Source organism: Phodopus roborovskii, unplaced genomic scaffold (genome assembly GCF_943737965.1).
Source record: "Phodopus roborovskii unplaced genomic scaffold, PHOROB, whole genome shotgun sequence".
NCBI classification, from domain to species: domain Eukaryota; kingdom Metazoa; phylum Chordata; class Mammalia; order Rodentia; family Cricetidae; genus Phodopus; species Phodopus roborovskii.
Genome location: NW_026126638.1, coordinates 840384 through 863098, shown reverse-complemented (window position 1 = coordinate 863098; position 22715 = coordinate 840384). Strand labels below are relative to the sequence as shown.

Genomic DNA, 22715 nt, shown 5'->3' with positions numbered 1-22715 from the left:
CTGGGGGAGGAGGCCGGGAGGGAGGGAGCGAAGGGAGGAGGAGGGCTGGAGAGCCGGAGCCGGCAGGCGGCGGGAGCCCGGGCCAGCCTCGTCGGGAGTGCGTCTCCTCCGCCGAGCGGGGCGCAGCCAGAGGTAAGAGGACCCAGGCCCGGTCCCCCGCGGCTCCTCTCACCCCCCACCCCGCCCAGCCAGCAGCCTCCGCTTCAGCCTCCCCCGCCCCCTCCTCCCCAGCCACCTGCTGTTTCTGCCCTGGAGAACACCCTAGGTGACAGGAGGGAGGAGCCACCCGACCTTATCCCATCAAGGCGAAGGGCGAGGGACCCCTGTCGGCCAGGAAGCCCCCAATAGTCCTCCTCCCCTTCCCGTGTCTCTCTGTCCTTCATCTCCTTCTCCCTGCCCTTCAAGTCTTTCTTCTTCCCTCCCTCTCTGACTCTCCCTCTCTTTCCCTCTGACTTTCCCTCCCACCAACTGGGTCTGGGGGGGGGGGAGGAAGGGGTCCAAAGACTGTAGGGAAGGGCATGGGGGCCATCCGGAAAGATTCCCTGCACCTCCCCCTGGCTGTCCATTGCCATGGCAACTAGGATGTACTGGGCTGGGGGAGACAGAGGTGGGGGTTGGACTGAGACCTCCTGGGGGGAGCTAAGGCCTAAGGTTTTTCCTCAGGAAATAGAGGGAGCACAGCTGCGCCCCTACTCCCCCCTCCCCTCCCCCGTTTGCCCCGAAGCCATTATGCGGGTCCTTCCAGCCTTCACTCCGCTCAGCTCAGCGGTTGACTTGATTTCCTAGTGTCTTCCCCAGGTCTGGCTGAACTGTGTCACTAAGATCAAGACCCTCCTCCCTCCCTCCCATCAGAGGGAGACTGAGGCTCTGGCCCAGAGGAGGAGACCCAAGGTCTCCTGGTGAGGACAGCCAGCTTTTCCTCAGGCTCTCGGTTCCTCTATCCCCTCCCTCCACAGCCCTCCTTCCCACTCCCCTCCCTCCAATGCCTCCTACCCAGGGGCTCCGAACCCTCCCTGCTATTTTCAGATACTACTGCTTCCCCCTCTTTCTTTTCTGCTCAAACTCTCCTCCTTCTCCCTGGTCCCCCTCTTTCCATTCCTGGATGCGTCTGATGTCAATGGTTCCCGGCCCTCAGGTTCCCTAGCTACCCCCACTTCAATCTCAGCCTCCTTTCTCCCACCTTCCTTGGGTAGCTGAATGGGTGGAAGTCCGGGCTTGGACTGCAGGGTCGGGAGAATGTGAGAGCATTTCTGCTTTAACATGAGCCTGGAAGAAGGGACACATCACACGTCTCCCATTGGTAACTGAAGAAAGATCTGGGTATGTGAGACAGGGTGGGTAGCTCTGGGTACAGGCTATTATAGGAAGGAACTCTGGAATCCCAAAGCAGAGAGACAGGGCGAAAAAGGATGGGGATAGGGAGACTTTCCCCATGTAGTCTTTGCGTATAGGAGGTCTTATCTGTATGGGTAAGTAGGCACCTGATTTACAGCAGGAGAATGTTCTGAATGAATGGCCCCAGTGACCCTCAGCAATCAGTCAGTCTCTCTCTCTCTCTCTCTCTCTCTCTCTCTCTTTTGAGTTTTGGAGGCAGGATTTCTCTGTATTGCTTTGGAGACTCCTGGAACTCACTCTGTAGACCAGGCTGTATTTGAACTCACAGAGATCTGCCTGCCTCTGCCTCTAGAGTGCTGGGATTAAAGGCGTGTGCCACCAACACCGGTCGAAGTCATTTCTATAGTTTCAAGAGAAAGGGTACATGTGAACTAGAGTACAGCACAGGCCTAATTGTGGCTCCCTCCATATCATCTTCCCTCCAGCTTGTCCAGGTGACTGAGCTCCACCCCTCTGCACAGACTGATCAAGACTCACTGGAGAAAGAGGCCTGGAGGTCCCAGTATGGGAATCAGAGGTCTCTAGCCAGCTTCATAGACGGGGAAGCAGCACGCTTGCTTTCCTCATCAATTACAGGGATAATTAAGAAAAAAGCCCCACCCAATATGGAGGCTGAAGACCACCATCCCTACTGATTCTCTGCCTTCTCCCCTGCCCTGCCCTCTGGGCCTTAGCTGGTCATGCAATGCTGAGCAGTAAGGAAGACTTGGGGTCAGCTTGTCTGGCTACAGGGCAAGAATTGTGGGCATCATGGGGGTGTGTGTGAGTGGGGCTCCAGGGTGAGACCTAGCCCCCGCCCCCAGGAGTTCAAGGGGGTGGGGGTGGGGCTGAGGATAGGATGGCTCGGGGTGGGCTGGGGGCAGAAGAGGCCTCCCTCCGCTCAAACGCATTGTCCTGGCTGGCTTGTGGGCTCCTGGCCCTGCTGGCCAATGCCTGGATCATCCTTAGCATTTCAGCCAAACAGCAGAAGCACAAGCCACTGGAGTTGCTGCTCTGCTTCCTGGCGGGTACACATATACTCATGGCGGCCGTGCCCCTGACCACGTTTGCTGTGGTGCAGCTAAGGCGCCAGGCTTCCTCTGACTATGACTGGAACGAGAGCATCTGCAAGGTCTTCGTGTCCACCTACTACACGCTGGCCCTGGCCACCTGCTTCACAGTTGCCTCGCTGTCCTACCATCGCATGTGGATGGTGCGCTGGCCCGTCAACTACCGCCTCAGCAACGCCAAGAAGCAGGCACTGCATGCGGTCATGGGCATCTGGATGGTCAGCTTCATCCTTTCCACGCTGCCCTCCATAGGCTGGCATAACAACGGCGAGCGCTACTACGCCCGAGGCTGCCAGTTCATAGTCTCCAAGATTGGCCTCGGCTTCGGCGTTTGCTTCAGCCTCTTGCTTCTTGGGGGCATTGTCATGGGGTTGGTCTGTGTGGCTATCACTTTCTATCAGACACTGTGGGCCCGGCCCCGGAGGGCTCGGCAGGCCCGGAAAGCTGGGGGCAGTGTGGGAGCCAAAGTGGGTGGGCTGGGGGGCTTGGGTACCCGGCCAGCTTTTGAGGTGCCGGCCATTGTGGTGGAGGACACTCGAGGGAAGCGGCGGTCCTCATTGGATGGCTCTGAATCTGCCAAGACATCTTTGCAGGTCACCAACTTGGTCAGCGCCATCGTCTTTCTCTACGACTCACTCACAGGGGTGCCCATCTTGGTGAGACTGAGGCCCTCAATCTGTTCTTAAGGCTCAGGTCCCTCCAGTTCTGTCAGCCGCGCAGAAGCTCCATCGTGTTTTCTTCATTGTCGTCCCCCCCATGTTTGTGGCTCCCCACCTCTGTCATCCATCTTCAAGTTCTCACTACTCAAATCTCCCAGCTCCATCAGCCACCAGCCTTCATTTCTATTTCTACTCTCCAGCTCCATCTTTCATCCTGCCCTTCCAAAGTTCAACCTGACGCCCGGCTGCCCTGAGGCGCTCTCTGGTCCCTGATTCCCTTTGGCGATCACAGTCATTGAGCCCTCCTGAGTAGAAACCCTGGGCTCACCCTATCACACCATCCAGGCCCCATTCCTGCCTTTCCCAGAGTCTTAAGTTTCTTACGGTCTCAATCCCCACCCCCTCCCCCCACCCCCGCTGCCACTTTCTTTCTCTGTCTGTACGTCTGTCTGTCTCTCCCACAACTCCAGGGTTTTGTCTACAGCATTTCCTGACTTTCCTCATTCAGTCCCTCCTTACTCCTCCTCCCTCCTCCCTTCCTCATGGCTTGCATTGGGAGTGGGCATCAGGCTTAGGTGGGGCCCCGGGCTCTCCCACCTGACCTGCCATTCCCTACCCCCTGCCAGGTGGTGAGCTTCTTCTCCTTGAAGTCCGACTCCGCCCCGCCGTGGATGGTGCTGGCTGTGCTGTGGTGCTCCATGGCACAGACGCTGCTCCTGCCCTCCTTCATCTGGTCCTGTGAGCGCTACCGTGCAGACGTGCGCACAGTGTGGGAGCAGTGTGTGGCTATCATGTCCGAGGATGACGGCGATGACGGTCAGAGGAGGGATGGGGACTTTGATTTCCTGGACAGCTACCTTCCCTTTTCTGTCCTTTCTACTGCCCTTCTCCTTGAGTGTGCTGCCCTGGGGCGCCCTCTGCTGGACTGAGCCAACTTCAGGCTCCGCATAGGCTGACCATGCACCCCGGTCAAGTCAGCCTTGTTTCCTTCTGCCCTGAGGGAGCTTTGCACTAGGCCTCGGCCCCTCTCTAGAAGCCTACACTGCCCAGCTCGGTCTGTGCCGAGCAGAGCTCTAGGGACAGGGTCTTCGGTCCTAATGCAAAGTGGCACTAAAGGGAAGCTAAGCTTCCTGAAGGAGAGCTCCTGCTCTTGAGACAGTTCTTGGAGAACAAGCAAAAAAGTCTGTGTATAGGACCAGGGACTCTGGGCCTGGAGCAAAGCTAGCCATTCCCTTGGTCCTCCTGGGGCTTACAGACTAATGGGAACCAAAAGTTCGAGGTGGGGGTCTCTGCCTATCACCCACCACTCCACTGTTTCTCTTATCACAGATGGGGCCTGCGATGACTACACAGATGGCCGTGTGTGCAAAATCCGTTTTGATGCTAATGGAGCCACAGGGTCCGGGGGTCGGGACCCCACCCAGGTGAAGCTGCTGCCCGGACGGCATATGCTGTTTCCGCCTCTTGAGAGAGTACACTATTTACAGGTATGGTGAAGGAGGGTCTCTCTGCATTCTGGCCCACTGCACCACTACTCCATGGCTTGGACTACAGGGCACCCTAGGCAGATGAAGGGAAGACAGGTGAAAGAGAGGTTCTCTCAGGTCTCTCAGAACCAGGTTTGCCTCCTAGAGTAAATGCTTTGGAGAAACAGAAAGCGAAGCCACCTTGCAGCCCCCCCCCCTTGCTTTCTGTACCCTCTGCCTTTGTCTCTGCAGCGCCTCCAGGTCTCACCCGCTCCTTTTCCCAGGTCCCTTTGTCCCGCCGACTGTCCCATGATGAGACCAACATCTTTTCTACTCCTCGGGCACCAGGCTCCTTCCTGCACAAATGGTCATCATCCGATGATATCCGGATCCTCCCGGCGCAGAGCCGAGCCCTTGGGGGCCCTCCTGAATACCTGGGACAGAGACACAGGCTGGAGGGCGAAGAGGAGGAGGAGGAGGCTGAAGGCGGGGGCTTAGCCAGCCTTCGCCAGTTTCTAGAAAGTGGGGTTCTGGGGTCAGGTGGGGGACCCCCAAGAGGTCCAGGTTTCTTCCGGGAGGAGATCACCACCTTCATCGATGAAACACCTTTACCTTCTCCAACTGCGTCACCAGGACCCTCTCCTCGTAGGCCCAGGCCACTGAGTTTTTCACCAAGACGCCTCTCCCTTGGGTCTCCTGATAGCCGAGCTGTTGGACTTCCTCTGGGGCTAAGTGCAGGGAGACGCTGTTCTCTGACAGGCAGCGAGGGAAGCTCAAGGGCTTGGGGAAGACCCTGGGGCCCAGGCAACCCCATCTTTCCCCAGCTGACCCTGTGAGGCCACGTGGGCCTGCTTAACTCAGAGGAGGGGGTGTGGGTGCGCACTCCTCGTTCTGGGCCCCGAGCCTACGGCAGCTGCCTCCAGGGAGATGGGCGCTAGATCTGAGTTCTAGAGCTCCAGCTCTCTCCCATCTAAGTGTCCAGACACCCTACTCACCCATCTTCACCCTAGCAAAACGTATTAAAGGCCGAAGTATTGCCATTGAACCTTGGTCTCCAGCGTCTGCGGTGGCAAAGGGTATGGTCGGTGGCTTGGGGGAGGAAGAGTGGCTCACAGAAGACAAGATGGAAAAGGACAGGGGAAAGAGGTATAAAAAGATCATCGACAGACAGGAGGTGTGGGCCTTGGGCATATGATGCTGGGGTGAGGCACTGGACACGTGAGTGTGTTAGTTTGAAATGGGAAGGATCTTTGTTCAGATTAATAGAAGTATTCAATCCTCACCTCCCCTGAATGCGTCCGTGCGCTCACTTTCTGGGTGACAAGTTTTAGGGCCAGAATTGGAGTCCCACGCTGCCTTCCAAAGATTCTTCCAACACGATGGGTTGGAAGCCTGGGTAGATACGTGTGTGAGGGGCGTCCACAATCCTTTCCAGGACCTCAGGCGTCCCAGCCCCCCCCCCATTTCACCCTCCCTTCTCCATTTCCCTTTCTTACCCACACTAGACCCAAATGTCCCTCCGAATTCTCACTCGGTCTCACTTTGGTTTTCCCTGCGGCAGACCTAAGCCCGGCACGCTTCTTTGGTTTCATTTACTCCTTCTCTCTTCCTCTCCCTCCTCCTCTCCATCTTTCCTTCCTTCTCCTCCCCCTACCCCCCTTCCTCCCTCCCCCTCTCCCTCCCTCCCGGCTTCGCATTTCCCTTCGGCAGTGGGCCGGCGGCTCTGGGCACCATGCTCCGGCTCCTGCGGTTGCTGCTGCTACTGCTGCTGCCTCCCCCAGGGTCCCCCGAGCCTTCCCAGCCCCCGGGCCTGGCCTCGTTGTCGCCGGGGGCGCCTCCCCAGGCCCCGGACTTGCTCTACGCGGACGGGCTGCGAGCCTACTCCGCTGGGGCATGGGCGCCCGCGGTGGCGCTGCTGCGAGAGGCGCTGCGGAGCCGGGAGGTGCTGGGCCGCACGCGGCGGGACTGCGGGGCAAGCTGTGCGGCCGAGCCCGACGCTGCGCTCCCCGCCCAGCTCCTCGGAGCCCCGCAGCCTGCCTCGGGGCCCCGGGCCTGGGAACCGCTGCTCCTGCGCGCCACGCTCCGCCGCGCCGAGTGCCTGACCCAGTGCGCAGCACGAAGGCTGGGCCCGGGGGGCGCAGCGCGATTCCGCATGGGGAGCGCGCTGCGGGATGTCTTCCGCCGACGGGAGCCTTACAACTACCTGCAGAGGGCCTACTACCAGGTGCGAGAGCCAGCGAGGGTGCTACCCCAAGCCTAGTGGCTGTCGTACTTGGAGCTGACCAGGAGAGGGCAGGATGCTCAGCGTCCGGATTCAGGGGTGGAGTCGTGGGGGGCGTATAACGGGCTTCTGCACTTGCGTGGGTACCCTCAAAATGTTGGTCAAGACTTGTGATGGCCGCAGAGGGAGGGCCAAAAAAGAGTGGGGGTCAAGCTGAAATTAAGAGGAGTAGACGTAGGTTGAACGTGGAGGGGGGGCTCCGCAGTGTTACTTTAGCGGGGCTCAGTGAGTGAATGCAGCCTCTTCCTAGGTATGAAAAGCAGATGGTGAGGGACCCAAAGCAGTCTCTCTCTCTCTCTCTCTCTCTCTCTCTCTCTCTCTCTCTCTCTCTCTCTCTCTCTCTCTCTCTCTCTCTGTGTGTGTGTGTGTGTGTGTGTGTGTGTGTGTGTGTGTGTTGTTAAGGAGTGGGAGTCTTGGGACAGGACGGAGCTTCGGAAAGGCTGAATGAGGGAGGCTAGGTTTGGAGGAGGAAGCATAGACGGGGTTGAAATCTGGGATGGTGGCAAGAGTCAGTGTGCAGCTCCCAGGACGGTAGCTAATGCCTACGTGGCTGGAGGAGGGAGGGGCTCTGTTTACACACACCTCAGCTCAGGGTCCTAAGGCCTGCAGATTCTAGTTACTCAAGGTCTCCCCTACAGCCCCGTCTATTTCAGCCATTCACTTTATTGTCTCCCAAACTGAGGCTCTGAGATCCTCTGCCCATGACTCATCCACTTCAAAGCTTTCGGGGCTCCTTCCTTCATGTACCAGAGTCCCGAGAGTTCCAATATTCTGGCTTCCAAGGGATTTGGTGGTTTCTGGTTGGGATAGTCCTGCTTGGTTAGGTTTCTGAAAGACTCTGGGGAGGCTGGTCCCCACCACACACCTCTGGACTCTGATAGCTCATCCGTTTGGCTCCTCAGTTGAAGAAATTGGACCTGGCAGCTTCTGCAGCACACACCTTCTTTGTGGCGAACCCAACACACTTGCAGATGCGGGAAGACATGGCTAAGTACAGAAGAATGTCTGGGATTCGACCCCAGAGCTTCCAGGACCTGGTGACGCCCCCGTATTGGGTGAGCTCCTCAATGCTGGCTGGCTGCTGCCAACTCTAGCCTTGTGCAGTTTGAGCATCAGGAGATCTGGGTACTGTTTGCCAGTGGCCCTGGGTGAAGAGTCTTTCCCTAGTACCTCGCTTCCTCTGTGGCCACTAAAGTATGTAGGGTTCCAACACTCTGATTCTGAGGCCACATTGCTCTTCCTCCAGGTGCCTGCAGCAAGACAGGGGTTTCATGCTCCAAATAAGCCCATTCCTTTTCCATCTTCCTTTTTTGTTTTTGTTTTGGTTTTTGAGACAGGGTTTCTGTGTTGCCCTGGCTGTGTTGAAACTCACTCTGTAGACCAGGCTGGCCTCCAACTCACAGAGATCTGCCTGCCTCTGCTTCCTGAGTGCTGGGATTAAAGGCCGTGCTACCACTGCCTGGACCATCTTCCTTTTGGAAACAGGGTCTCACCATGTAGCCCTGGGTGTCCTGGAACTCACTATGTCTACCAGGCTGGGCTCAAAGTCAATGAGACCCAATTGTCTCTGCCTCCTTTGTGCCAGGATTAAAAGCCCTTTGACCTCCCACTCTTGTCTGATCCCCCTACTCCCCCATCAACAATCTTGCTCCCTTTCCCCTCAGGCAGCCTATGACAGTGGCCTGGAGCTACTGGAGCAGCAGGACGTAGCACTGGCATTGGCCAAGCTAGAGGAGGCCCTCCAGGGGAGCCTGGCCCACGTGGAGAGCTGTCGAGCTGGCTGTGAGGGGCCTGAGGAACAGCAGCCGGCTGAAGAGGAGGAAGAGGAAGGGAGCCAGGGGGCGCTGTATGAAGCCATTGCAGGTGAGGAGCCGGACTGTGTGCGGTCCACGGAGCACGGAGAGCAGGGGAGGAAGATGACCCACAGCTCACTTGCCTTTTCCGCAGGACACTGGATCCGGGTTCTGCAGTGCCGGCAGCACTGTGTGGCAGATACAGCCACCCGTCCTGGTCGTAGCTTCCCTGTCCCCGACTTCATTCCCAGCCAGCTGAGACGGATGCATGAGGCCTATGCTCAGGGTCAGCTTGGGAAGGACAGAGCCTGGGAGTGAAGATGTGTCTCTGCTGCCACTCGGAACCCCATCTGTCCCTCCTTCTTCCCACCTGATTCTGCATTGATAGTTTCACTCTCAGGGGACCAACGCTTCGGGATGGTGTCCTTTGGGCACCATTGCGCAAAGCTCAGGAGATGATGGGTCCCTGGGCTCCTTCAGCCCTCATTGCTTCTCGCCTTCCTTTATTTCCTCCCCTCTTCCTCTCCTTTGAGCTCTGCTGTTGAAGGTACGTTTGAGGATACTTTGACAGAGGCACTAGGTGGGTGGGTCTCCCAGTTGGGCCAGGGCTTCTTGGAGTTGGTGGCCTTTCCAGGTGACCTTCAGCTTTCTTTGTTCTATCTTGTTTGTTACTGTCCCCTTCCCACCTTCTTCCATCTCCAGTGGGGAACTTGTCTAAGGCCATGGAAAATGTCCTGAGTGTCCTGCTCTTCTACCCTGAGGACGAGGCTGCCAAAAAGGCTCTGAACCAGTACCAAACTGAGTTGGGAGAGCCAAGACCCGGCCTGGGACCACGAGAGGTAACCCCTCGCCCATACTCACTGATAGGTAGGGCCTGGAGCAAGCCAAACACCCAAGAGTGGGCTGGATTCTGCACTCCATTCTGGCTTCTTTGTTTGTTTGCTTGCTTTTCTATTTGTTTATAATTGTCTGTTTGTTTGTCTTATTGTACACGTGTACTCCATCTATGTGCTCTCACAGCTCAGAAGGGAGCTTGGAGACCTGCTTGGCAGCACATGCCTTTAATCCCAGCAACTCGGAAGTTAGAAGCAGGCAGATCTCTATGAGTTTGAGGCCAGCTTGGTCTACAGAGTGAGTTCCAGGACAGCCGGGGCTGTGTAGAGAGACCCTGTCTCTAAACAAAGAAATAAGCACAAACAACAATAAAAGAGAGGGCATGGGATGGGCTGGAATGGAACCCCCCCCCGAAATGGAGTTAAGATGATTGTGAATCACTGTGTGGGTGCTGAGAACTAAACCCGGGTCCTATGCAAGATCAACAAATGCCCTTAACTACTGAGTCATCTCTCCAACCCAAATTTATTCATTTATTTATTTTTTGAGATGGGGTCTTGATGTATGCATAGCTCTGGCTTGCCTGGAGCTCTATATAGACCAGGTTGGCCTGGAGCTCACAGTGCTCTGCCTTCCTCTGTGTTCCGAGTGCTGAGATTTAAAATGTACAAGACCACGCACAGATTATTCTGGCTTCTTGCCCAAGCTCTTTAGCCACCAAAGGGTCACCCAGGTCTAGGTTCTGACCTCTGCCTCAGCTCCCTGCTCCCACACAGCAGACTGTATTTGCTTGGGAGTCTATCCCAGCACTATTCTTTTCCTTAAATCTTATATCTCTCAAGTCCTCTTATTTCGGGCCCAGACACTCAGAAAGGTGAGCCATTGCAGCATCAGGCTTGGTGATGGATCTCAAGAGCCTGCAAATGTCCCCTAGAACCCAGGCCTGCCCTGTTCTCCTCCTGCTTTCCCTTCCCTTCTCCTTACATCTCCAATGTCCTCTGTCTCTGCCCTCTCAGGACATCCAGCGCTTTATCCTTCGATCCCTCGGGGAGAAGAGACAGCTCTATTATGCCATGGAGCACCTGGGCACCAGCTTCAAGGACCCAGTAAGCAATTGTGCTCTCCTCTCCAGGGTGAGGCACTGTGATGCTGGGCACTCCCATGCCACTGCAGTCAGCAGGACTGTCCCACTTGCCCACAACCCTGCAGACTTATAGAACTCTGGCATCCCAGGCTCCCAGGGACCTGAACAGTGTGCCTACAGTTAAGACGGCCATGGGATCATGCATGGCTAAGAACCAGGCTCTCTGCCACATATATCCTCTGCTTACCTGTCTGCCTTTATCCCAGTTTCTTTACCTGTAAATTGTAAAGCCCACTCTTCCACAGTCCTGTTGTTGGAGCTATGCCATCTGGTCAGAGTACAGAAACTGTCATTGCTGCTCAATCCATTGCCCTCCTCTAGCTGTGAGGACAACGTCCAGTGCCAGCATTATGAAGCCAGGACTTAAATAGGCCAGCAGTTTTCAATTGACTTTCTGAGGACTTGGATGACTTAGTGATGACTGCTTGCCTAGCACACATAAATGCCTAGGGTCCTAGCTCCAGCACTGCAGAGAGAGAGAGAGAGAGAGAGAGAGAGAGAGAGAGAGAGAGAGAGAGAGGAGAAGGAAGGAAGGAAGGTAGATGTTTTGGGTTCAATAGTTCTTTATTGGAGGAGGGAATGGGGCTGTCCTGAGCATTGATGGGTCTTCAGCTGCAGCTGCTGCCCTGACCTTTTCCTAGTAGGGGTCAATAGTACACTGACAGCCCTTAAATCATGACATTGTTTCCAGACATTGTCTAATGTTCCTGGGGGGTCACATCACTCTCCTGAGAGCTGCTGTATAAAAGTGAAGGGCTGTAAAAGCTAGTTTCAGTCCTACTCTGCTACCTACAAGCTGTGTGGAGTCCACCCTACTATTTAACCTTCCTGTGTCTGAGAACCCTCAGCTGGAAGGTGAGCACATCACAACTCCCTGTTCCATTAGAATTTATGAATTATATGAAGTGTATATTTTTGGTTGTGAGCCTACCTTTAATGACCGAGACATCTCTCCAGCCCCTATATGAACTTTAAACCTCAAAACCTTACTGCAAATACAAAGCTTTTAGCACCTGGCAAAAAGTGTGATGGAAGTCATTGTGTACAGTCTGGTCTAGAACTCAAGGCTTTAGACTGCCATATGTGAGGTGTCCTGGAACTGGGTCCAGACTTTCCCACTCTGCCTTCATCTCTGGAGGCTGGAGGACCTTATTATGGACCTTCAGATTCTAAAGTCAGGAACCCCGGGAGCTAGACACAGAGGGTGATGGTGCTGTTCTTGACGGTCACAGGACTCTTGGACCCCATCAGCTCTCATCCCTGAGGCACTGAGAGAGAAGCTCAGGTAGGTTGTGGCCTGTGGTGGGGGCCATTTGGCCCAGGCGGGGAGGTGACAGAATGGGTCTGCACTGCCTACTGAATATGTCTCTCACCCCTGAGAGAGGATCAAGAGGCGAGGCCCTGGGACCATGAGCCTCCACAGCCGAAGTCCTTGCCCTACTGGAAGGGTGAGTTCTTCAGTACATGTGGAGCTGGGGGCAAGAGCTGGGAGTAGGGGGTAGAAAGGCAGGGTGGGGGAAGGTCAGGTGGCAGAAGGGAGGGCCTGGAATCTGCCAGCTGCTGCCTTCAAGTGAGCCCCAGTGACCTCTGATCTGTTCTTTCCCTTGCAGATGTCCTTCTCCTGGAGGGTGTGACGCTCACCCAGGATGCCCAGCAGCTGAATGGATCAGAGCGAGCCGTGCTGGATGGACTGCTAACTCCAGCTGAGTGTGGGGTTCTACTACAGCTGGCCAAGGTATGGCAGTGTGTGGTTCAGTGGCCTGGTTAGAAGGTATGGCGGTGTGTGGTTCAGTGGCCTGGTTAGAAGGTATGGCGGTGTGTGGTTCAGTGGCCTGGTTAGAAGGTATGGCGGTGTGTGGTTCAGTGGCCTGGTTAGAAGGTATGGCGGTGTGTGGTTCAGTGGCCTGGTTAGAAGGTATGGCGGTGTGTGGTTCAGTGGCCTGGTTAGAAGGTATGGCGGTGTGTGGTTCAGTGGCCTGGTTAGAAGGTATGGCGGTGTGTGGTTCAGTGGCCTGGTTAGAAGGTATGGCGGTGTGTGGTTCAGTGGCCTGGTTAGAAGGTATGGCGGTGTGTGGTTCAGTGGCCTGGTTAGAAGGTATGGCGGTGTGTGGTTCAGTGGCCTGGTTAGGGACCCTCGGGGTCAGCCACCTGCTCCTCCTCTTGGCCTGTACCACCCAGTGTTCTGGCTGCCTCATCTCTCTCTCTCTCTCTTTTACAGATTTATTTATTGTTCTGTGCACTGGTGTTTTGCCTGCATGTATGTCTGGGTGAGAATGTCAGATTCCCTGGGGCTGGGGTTACAGACAGCTGTACTGCCATGTAGGTACTGGGACTTGAACCCAGGTTCCCTGGAAGGGCAGCCAGTGCTGTTAACCACTGAGCCATCTCTCCAACCCTATCAAGTATCTTTTAATGTCTGTGTTTTATCTCAACTGTGAGAAGCTCTTTTTTCTTTTTATTATTTATTTGCATAAACATGATGGGTTTATTCATGATACACTCTTCATATTATCTCATTTGAAATTAATAGCTAACAAAGTCTATTTTAAACTATACTGATAATGTGGAAACAGGCATAGCAAGAAACAAAGACTCCTCTGATTTTAGATATTGTCTTACTATGGAGTTGTCCTTTTGACATTTTTAGTGTCATTTCTGGGTGAAACAGGTGTCCTCTTCTGGTGTCATTCAATAATCCTTTTGCCCCAATTTTGTTCTGATGGTGTCTCTCCTGAGTACAGTGTCTATAGAAGAGGCTTTAAAATGGTCCCCTTTAGCTGGGCAGTGGTGATGCGCGCCTTTAATCCCAGCAACACAGGAGGCAGAGGCAGGCAGATCTCTGTAAATTCAAGGCCAGCCTGGTCTACAAAGTGAGTTCTAGGACAGCCAGGGCTATTATACAGAGAAACCCTGTCTCAAACAAACAAACGAATTAAAACAAAAACAAAAAGCCCAAACCAAACACAGTTCCCTTCTGTAGCTGGCGTGTCTCTGTGTCCCAGCAGCCGCTCCCAAATAACTACAGTGAGAGTTATTATTGATTATAAATGCTTGGCCGATAGCTCAGGCTTGTTACTAGCCAACCCTTACATTTTAAATCAACCCATATTTCTTATCGACCCTCTGCCATGTGGTGGTGCCTCTTTTCAACATGGCACATTCATCTTGCTTCCTTCTGTGTCTGATCAAGAGTCCACAGACTCCCAGCCTTTTTCCCAGAGCCCTCCTAGTCTGGCTCTCTCAGTCTCTTCCTGCCCAGCTATAGGCCAGTCAGCTCTTTATGAACCAATAAGAGTAATAATATCTACAGTTGCTCCACAGTACCCTCCCTTCCTTATTTTGAGACAGGGTCTCTTTATGTAGACCCGGCTGGATTAAAGGTGTACACTACCACACCTGGCCTCCCTTCTCGATTCCTTATTTGTAGTCTCCTTGAGCACTTTCTCAGAGCAATAGCCACAGAGGACATGTTTCTGCTTCAGGTGACCGCATTCGGGGCAAATGTCTAAATTGTTTTTAACTGAGTAAGGTAGTAGGGCCTCTTCTCCTACACCTGCTATCTTCAATCCCACATCTGTTGGGAGCTGCCAGGCAAAAGGTTATCTAAGAGGCTGGGGCTTTTTATTCCCATGGGTATCGCTTATTAGTTCTGTGAGTATGGATGAACCCTGAATCACTAATGCTCCCAGAGGACTGCAGCAGCTTCCAGAGCTCCCAAAATGATCCAGGGTTCACAGCCCCAGAAATGCAGTGCAGGCACCATATTCCTCTACTTGTTTTCCCTCCTAATCTATCTGGTACGGATGGGGTGGGCGCTCTCATTTGACACAGGGTGTTGCTATGTTGCCCAGGCTGGCCTTAAATTCAGGATCCTCCTATCTGTTCCTCTCCTAAACCTCAAGTGCTGGGACGACAAGCCTTGCAGATGCTTGCCATCACATCTGGTCAGGGTGGATGTGCTTTACAAAGAGTAGGAAGAAAAGACAAAATGGAAGAGCACAGACATGGGTGTATATACACAGGAGCTTCCTTGGTTACCTGAGGATTCAGATGGCATCCAGGCTTCCCTGACTGGCCCTTTCATCCGCTCCTAGTTTATGCTGAGTGACCCATGCTCACATGTTGAGGCTGCCATCTCATGCTGCCCCAGACGAGGACTCACTCATTCTGTACTCGTGGATTACCTGCTATGGACTAGAAATGGTTAGATTCTAGGGGATGTAAATAAGCAAAGACTGTCCTTTAGAGTCATGTATAAGGAGAGAAACAACATGGAGACATAATTAGAGCAGCTGGTGAGTTCTGTTATGAAGTGTGTACTATCTAAACAGAAACACTGACAATGAATGCCAAGTCCTAGGCAGTTTACCAGGGATGATATTCCAGCTCAGTCCCATGCCAGTGGTTTGCTGTGCTGGGGGGAGGGGAGGCAGAGTCATCAAACCCAGGGTATTGCACACACTAGGCAAGCACTTTGCCACACCCTCAGCTCCTTATGCTAGCCTTACCCATTTGTTGTCCTAGCTACTGGGAAGGGTTAGACAGTAAGTAGGATTGCTTGGGCTCCACAGTTTGAAGCAGCCAGGCATTGGTGGTTCAAGCCTTTACTCCCAGCACTTGGGAGGCAGAGGCAGGTGGATCTCTATGAGTTTGAGGCCAGCCTGGTCTACAGAGCGACTTCCAGGACAGTCTCCAAAACAATACAGAGAAAACCTGTCTCAAAAAACCAAGAGAGAGAGAGAGACCTACCCCATCCCATAGGAGAGAGAGAAAGCAGAGAATGGAGAAGACAAAAGAGGAAGAAGGAGGGGCTAGAGAGAGGGCTATATGACATGATGAGGAGCTCTTCCAGAGGACCAGGGTTCGATTCCTACCCCATGGCAGCTCACAATCATCTGTAACTACAGTTTCCAAACCTACATATAGGCAAAACACCCATACACATAAAAGAGGATAATAAAAACTTAAAAAGAAAAGGGGGGGGGAGAAGAAAGTGCTTTCTAGGAACTGCAGGAAAACATGGCTTAAAGGGAGGACCAGATCCAGTGGTTACCTGTCTCTGTAGATGTCTGTGAGCGAGTTTCCCATCTCTAAAGTGGGGTTTATCATGTTTCTTGGTGTTGTCCTGAGGCTTAGTTTAGTACATTGTGAAGCCTTTAGGAGAAAGAAGAAAGTGCTCAGGAGGTGGAGTTGCTGCCATTTTGCTGTCTATTATAAAGAGATGTTATAGGAGAGGAGAGGGCCTAGAGAGATGGCGAGAGGGCTTTGTGTCCCCCCCCCCTCCCCCAGAGAGCCTCAGCTTTATTGGTAGAGGGTGGACAGTTGCTGGTGGACAATCCAAGCTCCGCATCCTATAGACTCAGGAGCCCCCTCTAGTGGCAGTTTAGAAGACAATCGTAGAGAAGCTTGTGGAGTATTAGCATTAAGGCCTTAGGTTCTGGTTGTATTTGAGGGGATGAGGGGATGAAAAGAGGGGAACAGATGAAAGAGACAAGGTACACTAAGGAATAACAGTTAGGAAAGCTAAGGACTAAGTCTTCAGAGGATAATGAGAGGACAACACCAAGAATGATCTCAAGACATCTTTCCGTTTCTTCACTCAGTCTGGCCTCAGGGTCTTTGCATTGATTTCCATTTCATATATTCAAGTGGCATCTCTACAGCATTTGGTTTCAATTTAGATGTCACCCCTTTAAGCAACTGTGGATGAACATTCATAAAATTACAACCCTGCTTTTTTGTTTGTTCGTTTTTGTTTTGTTTGTTTGGTTGGTTTTGGTTTTTTTGTAACAGGGTTTCTCTGTGTGGCTTTGGAGCCTATCCTGGCACTTGCTCTGTAGACCAGGCTGGCCTTGAACTCATAGAGATCCTCCTGCCTCTGCCTCCTGAGTACTGGGATTAAAAGCAAGCGCCACTACCGCCTGTTTTAATTTTCTTCATATCACTTAATCACCATCTGAATTGGCTTTTCTATTTCTTTTTTATCTTAAAACATAAATCCTGGGGCTGGGGAGATGACTCAGTGGTTAAGAGCACTGATTGCTCTTCCAGAGGACCTGGGTTCAATTCTCAGCACCCACATGGCAGCTCACAACTGTCTGTAATTCAAATTCCAGGAGATCCAACACCTTCATACAGACATATATGCAGGCAGAAACATGAATGCACATGAGATAAAAATAAATGATAAAAAACATAAATCCTTGGGGCTGGGGAGGTAGCTGCCCTGGGTTTGATCTCTAGCACCTCATGAACCAGGTGTGGTGGCACAGGTCTGTAATCAGCACTTAGGAGGCTGAGGCAGGAGGATCAGGAATTTAAATTAATCCTCAGGTACATATCAAGTTTAAGGCCAACCTGGGCTACGCTAGACACATCTCAAAAAGCTAACAGTCAGTGTATATAAACAGATAGTTGGTGTATAACCAACTCTGTGGTGGAGACTGCCTAGCACAGGTTAGCCCCCCTAGGTTTGATCCCAGCACTGTAAAAGGACACCAAGGAGGAGGAGCTGATGCTGATGGCTTGTGTGACCAGGTGGATTCTCAGGGGTGAGGTTTAAATGTAGGGGTCGCTAGGGAATGGCACTTACACAGATTCAACAAGCTGGCTCGAAAATGAAAGTCTACAGGGCATGGTGTTCCATTCACTCCTATGATCCCAGCACTTGGGAAGTTGAGGCAGGAAGACTCTTGCAAACTTGAGAGCATACTAGGCTACATATTGCTTTCCAGGCCAAGCTTGGCTATAGAATGATACCCTGTCTCAAAAGAAAAAAAAAAATCCCATATACAGACATCCAAACATGGAGTCATGGGAGGCAGTTGGGTAATGGGATCCACCATCAGAGGCAGTAGAATCATGGAGCCCATAGCTTCTCCAAAAACATCAGTGGGAGGAGATCGGTGTTGTGTTGACACCTCAAACTTCCCGCCAGACTGGCATGTCAGACTTCCTGTTAGGGTCCTGCTTACAGAAAGACTCCTGTCTCCGTGTTGAAGGGTGACCCAATACTTCCCACCCCAGACCCTGGCTCTGGCTCTTCTTCAACAGCTCTCACCAGACCATCTTAAGGTCCCTTCTCCCCCTCTTGGAAAAGGCCATACATAGCTCAGGAGAAAAAGGATTTTTCAAGGGAATTCTGGGAGTTCCTAGGCAGCCCCAGGGACTGAGAAGGCCGGAAGGAGAGCCTGGTAGCTGTGTGGCAGTGAGGTTTGCTCTTCTCATTTAGGATGCAGCTGAGGCTGGAGCCAGGTCTGGCTACCGTGGTCGCCGATCCCCTCATAGCCCTCATGAACGCTTTGAGGGCCTCACAGTACTCAAGGCTGCCCAGGTAAGAGGAGGCACCATGGCCTGGTCTGATGCCCAAGACTTGAGAAGAGGGGCTGTGTCAGGAGGCTGCGTACCAGGGCCTGGGCTCAGTGGAGGACCTAGATCACTGCATTCTTGGTCCATCATTGACAAAGGGTGTATTCTGAGACCTGGGGCCCTGCTGTTGTCATGGAGATGCCAGGAGGCATTTAGGCTGCTGGACAGATGGTAGACCCACATAGGAGGGCAGTGCCAGAGACACAGGCTAATGCCAGACCAACCTTCCACGCCGCTCTCCCTGCCTGCAGCTGGCTCGGGCTGGGACTGTGGGCAGGCCAGGTGCTAAATTGCTTCTGGAGGTGAGTGAGCGAGTACGGACCTTGACCCAGGCTTACTTCTCCCCGGAACGGCCGCTGCATCTTTCCTTCACCCACCTGGTGTGTCGAAGTGCCATAGAAGGTAACCATGAGGGAACCCCATCTCTATGGGTTCCATCTTCACTGCAAAAAGTCCCCTGCTGCCCTAACTGGAGACAGGGAGTTTCTCGGCTTATTTGTCACCCCAGGAGCTGGGCATGGGCCCACCAGGGGGCCCTTGGTGGGGACCCTGATTTATGTCCAATTTATTCACGAGATCCATTTACGTCCTAGGTGAGCAAGAGCAACGCATGGACCTGAGTCACCCAGTACATGCAGACAACTGTGTCCTGGACCCTGACACTGGTGAATGCTGGCGGGAGCCCCCAGCCTACACCTATCGAGACTACAGGTGGGCAGCCTCTCTGGGGACTGGCAGGCAGGCACACAAGGCCCAAAGGTGGCGGAGGTCTCACTGCCCTGTGTCTTCTCTGCTTTCCAGTGGGCTCCTCTACCTCAATGATGACTTCAAGGGAGGTGACCTGTTCTTCACACAGCCCAACGCCCTCACTGTCACGGTAGGGGGCTGGGCATAGGGCCCAGCTGTGGGGTCAGGTTCATTCAAAACAGAAGCTCTCCAGAGTCAAATGCAGGGAAATGGCTGGGGCCGCCTTGACCCTGCCCCTCCCGCCTCTCTAGTCCTGCTGGCCACTGGACCGCATTCAAGGCTCTCTGCCGAGGTTGATTGGGCCTCATAGGAGATCTCTAAGTGGTCCCCACCCTGCCTTCATGGTTTGCCTGCCTTACCTCCTAAGGGTGGCTGAACATAGCTAGGTCCACGATAGACACTTGTCGCCTCAGCTGTTGAGGAAGTTAACATGATCACTTAAACCCAGGAGTTCAAGCTCAACCTGGACAATGTATCAAGATACCTTCTGAAAGAAAACATGGACCAGTGAGGTCTCATAGTGGGTAAAGGTACTTACCCCTAAGCCTGACGACTTGAGTCTGGTCTCCGGAACTGACACGGTGGAAGGAGAGAACCAGTTTCCACAAGTTGCCCTCTGACCCCGCCCCCATGCTGCACCATGCACCTACCTCCAATAAAAGTAATAGAAACTTAGAAGAAAAACAGAGGGGATGCAGAGCTGGCTCAATGGTTAAGAGCACCGGGCTGCTCTTCCAGAGGTCCTGAGTTCAGTTCCCAGCAACCACATGGTGGCTCACCACCACCTCTGATTCCAGTTTTAGGGATCTAACACCCTCTCTGGTCTCCATAGGCACCGGGAACATATGTGGTACAGACATGCATGGAGACAAAACATGCACATAAAGTACAGTAATACATTTAAAAATAAAACAAGGATATGAGTGAAGAACAGCCTGTAGGGGTCCCACAGAGCCCTGTGTCCCTATTCTAGGGGTCTGAGGGTCCTCCATGGCTGGGCAGCAATGGTGTTAGCACAGGCTAACATGGGCACAGACAACACTACTGGACTAGAGTTCAAATGGGGTTCTTAACACTTTTGAAACTCTTTCCTAACTAAGGGTGATAGCAATAGTAACTATTATTTTGGTATTATTATTATAGACAGGGTCTTGCTACATAGCCCAGATTAGCCTTGAATTGACTATGTAGCTATCCCTGGCTGTTCTTGAACACACAGCAATCCTGCCGTGACCTTCTGGGTGCTGAGATTATAGACATGCACTACCCCAAGTGGCTGACTTTGGTTTTTGGAGATAAGGTCTCATTATGTAGCCCTGGCTGACCTAGAACTCACATGTAGACCAGGCTGGTCTTGAACCACAGAGATCTGCCTGTTTCAACCTCTCAAGTCCTGGGATTAAAGGTGTGTACCACCTTGCCTGGCTTTGCACACACATACTGTGTGTGCTGCACATGTGTAGATCAGAGCACAGCTACAAGTGTCATCCTCGCCTCTTGTCTCTCACATCTGGGCATGGGAGTGTTGGGATGACACACCCAAGCGATTTCATATAGCTTTTATGTGGATGTGGGGGATCTGAACTCGGTTATACTTGCATAGCAAGCATTTTACCCACTAATCCATGTTCCCAGCACTACAATAAGTCATTTCTAAAACAATATTTATTCATGTATGCATCTGTGTGTGCATGTGCAAGGGGTGGGGGTAGGGGAGGGGGCATGCTGCACACAGCTGCATGTAGCGAGCACAGGACAACTTGTAGGAGTTGCTTCTCCCCCTCCACCATGTGCTCCTGGGATTGAATTTAGGTTGTTGGGCTTGGTGGCAAGCACCTTTACCCCCTGAGCCATCTCTCTGACCCTATAAAAAGTCATTTATATAATATGCTTAAAAGAATGGGCAGTGGTGGTGCATGCTTTTAACCCAGCACTTGGGAGGCAGAGGCAGGTGGATCTCTGTGAGTTTGCGGCCAGCCTGGTCTACAAAGCTACACAGAGAAACCCTGTCTCGAAAAGCAAACAAAAAACCGAAACAAACAAAAACAGAAAGCCGGGCAGTGGTGGCATACACTTTAATCTCAGCACTCAGGAAGCAGAGGCAGGTGGATCTCAGCGAGTTTAAGGCCAGCTTGGTCTGTGAAATGAGTTCCAAGACAGTCAGGGCTGCTACACAGAGAAACCCTCTCTTGAAAAACTAAAAAGAAAGAAAGAAAGAAAGAAAAGTTCAGTGCCTCGTGTTAATAAACAATGAATGAATGTTAGGTGTTGTTATTCTTCTATTCCTTGATCATGTAGCCTTCTATACCTGGGCCTAGAAATGGGCAGGAAGAGGAGCAGGCATGGTAATATACACCTGTAATCCTACCATTGGGGAAGTTGAGGCAGGGGTTCCAGGCCGGCCTGTGTTTCACAGAGGCACTCTGCCTTACTCTTCACCCTAAAGGCATCAACAGAGGAGCAATTGCCTTCTATGTACTCATGTCCAGTCTGGGATTCCCTTAGGGTAGAAATGCATCTAAGGTCCTTGCCACCTTCCATCCCATCCGGTGCTGCTCTAAGGCCCTCGGATTACTTCATTCCAAGCTCCTGGGGTCAGGCACAAAAGGTCAGGCTGCAGGACAGGGAACTCCCAGGAGGCACCTGCCCTCTTTGGCTTCCATCTCCTCCAGCCTCAGTTTTGCACTCTCCCTTCCTAAGTCAAGGCCAGTCTCTCATTGCCCCAAGCTAGCCCCTGAATGAGGGAGAGGGGTAATACACAAGAAGTCTGATGCCGCGTTGTCCCCCACCCCTCAGGCTCAGGTGCGTCCTCGCTGTGGGCGCCTCGTGGCCTTCAGCTCTGGTGGTGAGAATCCCCATGGCGTATGGGCTGTGACGCGGGGACGGCGCTGTGCCTTAGCGCTGTGGCACACATGGGCACCTGAGCACAGGGAGCTGGTAAGGAGGTGTAGGGGTAGGAAGATGTGAAGGGGTGGGTGGGTGGGAGCTTGTGCAGGGGTGAGACTCACAGTGTAGCTGTGATGTAGCTGGGTGGCTGAGATGCTCAGGAAAGGTAGATGCAAAGGACTGAACTATAGTTGTATCCCCTTCCAGGAGTGGGCAGAAGCCAAAGAGTTGCTGCAGGAGGAAGAGGAGGAGGAAGAGGAAGAGGAGGAAGAGGTCCTCAGCAGAGATCCTTCCCCAGAACCCCCAAGTCACAAGCTTCAGCGGGTCCAAGACAAAGCTGGGAGGCTACTCCGGGTCCGAGAGGAACTGTGACTGGCTGAGCCAGCTTCTTAGGGATATGGCCACTCATCTTGTGAAGGAATCAATGAGAAGGCCCTGTGTGACAGCAGAACCAGAATGGCATGCCCATTTTGGGGACCTACAAGGGCTACCAAGCCCTAGACTCAAGCTTACTACACAGATTTAGCCTAGGGCCCACCAGGCCTGAAAGCTAGGTCTGGCCCCAGCTGAGGGGCCTGCAGGGTCCCTAGGACAGACAAAGGTCATTATGCCTCCCTGAAAGGCATGGCAAGGATTGAAGGCTAATTGCTTCTAATAAGGAAGACACAGTGGAGACCATCCCATCCTCTCCTAACCTTTGTAATAAAGAACATGAAGATCCCCAGCCGGGGCCTGGTCTGGTATATCCTAGCTTCTCTGACCGCTGGAGGTGGGGGTGGCTAGGGCTGGTGTGTGAGGGGACAGGTGGTGTCTTTGGGCCTCCCAGAGGCGGAGCCATGAGAGCCTGTGATTTGTCAGGGAAATCTCAGCCACCTGCTGCCTCATGCAAATAGACCCTTGTGCCCCATCACCACCACCACAGCTGCCCCTTGGGCCTCCTCCTAAGCCCTGTCATCTCTCCCTGAGTGTGGGTGAGAGGGTAGCCCGATCCCTCTGGCTCCTACCTTCACAGTCCAGTAAGACCCCAGGAGTCATGTGGGTATGTGAGCAGTCGTGAAAGCAGACCCCCAGCCTAGGAGCAGGATACAGGGCT

The 22715-nt window shown here is 53.1% G+C and overlaps 2 protein-coding genes across 2 annotated transcripts; both read left to right on the top strand.

Moving 5' to 3' along the window:
- Positions 1-2062: 2062 nt before the first annotated feature.
- On the top strand, positions 2063-5475 carry Gpr162 (G protein-coupled receptor 162). Its single transcript, XM_051173156.1, has 4 exons — positions 2063-3100; positions 3730-3919; positions 4433-4590; positions 4854-5475. Exons 1-4 carry the CDS (start codon positions 2234-2236, stop codon positions 5403-5405), a joined length of 1767 nt encoding a protein of 588 aa, XP_051029113.1. The 5' UTR covers positions 2063-2233; the 3' UTR covers positions 5406-5475.
- A 774-nt stretch (positions 5476-6249) lies between these two features.
- On the top strand, positions 6250-22349 carry P3h3 (prolyl 3-hydroxylase 3). Its single transcript, XM_051173036.1, has 15 exons — positions 6250-6793; positions 7753-7905; positions 8515-8713; positions 8798-8929; positions 9346-9482; positions 10494-10583; positions 11854-11906; positions 12002-12069; positions 12232-12356; positions 17853-17954; positions 18241-18391; positions 18583-18700; positions 18791-18866; positions 21533-21673; positions 21830-22349. The coding sequence occupies exons 1-15, from the start codon at positions 6302-6304 to the stop codon at positions 21992-21994; spliced, it is 2202 nt and encodes a 733-aa protein (XP_051028993.1). The 5' UTR covers positions 6250-6301; the 3' UTR covers positions 21995-22349.
- The last annotated feature ends 366 nt before the right edge of the window (positions 22350-22715 follow it).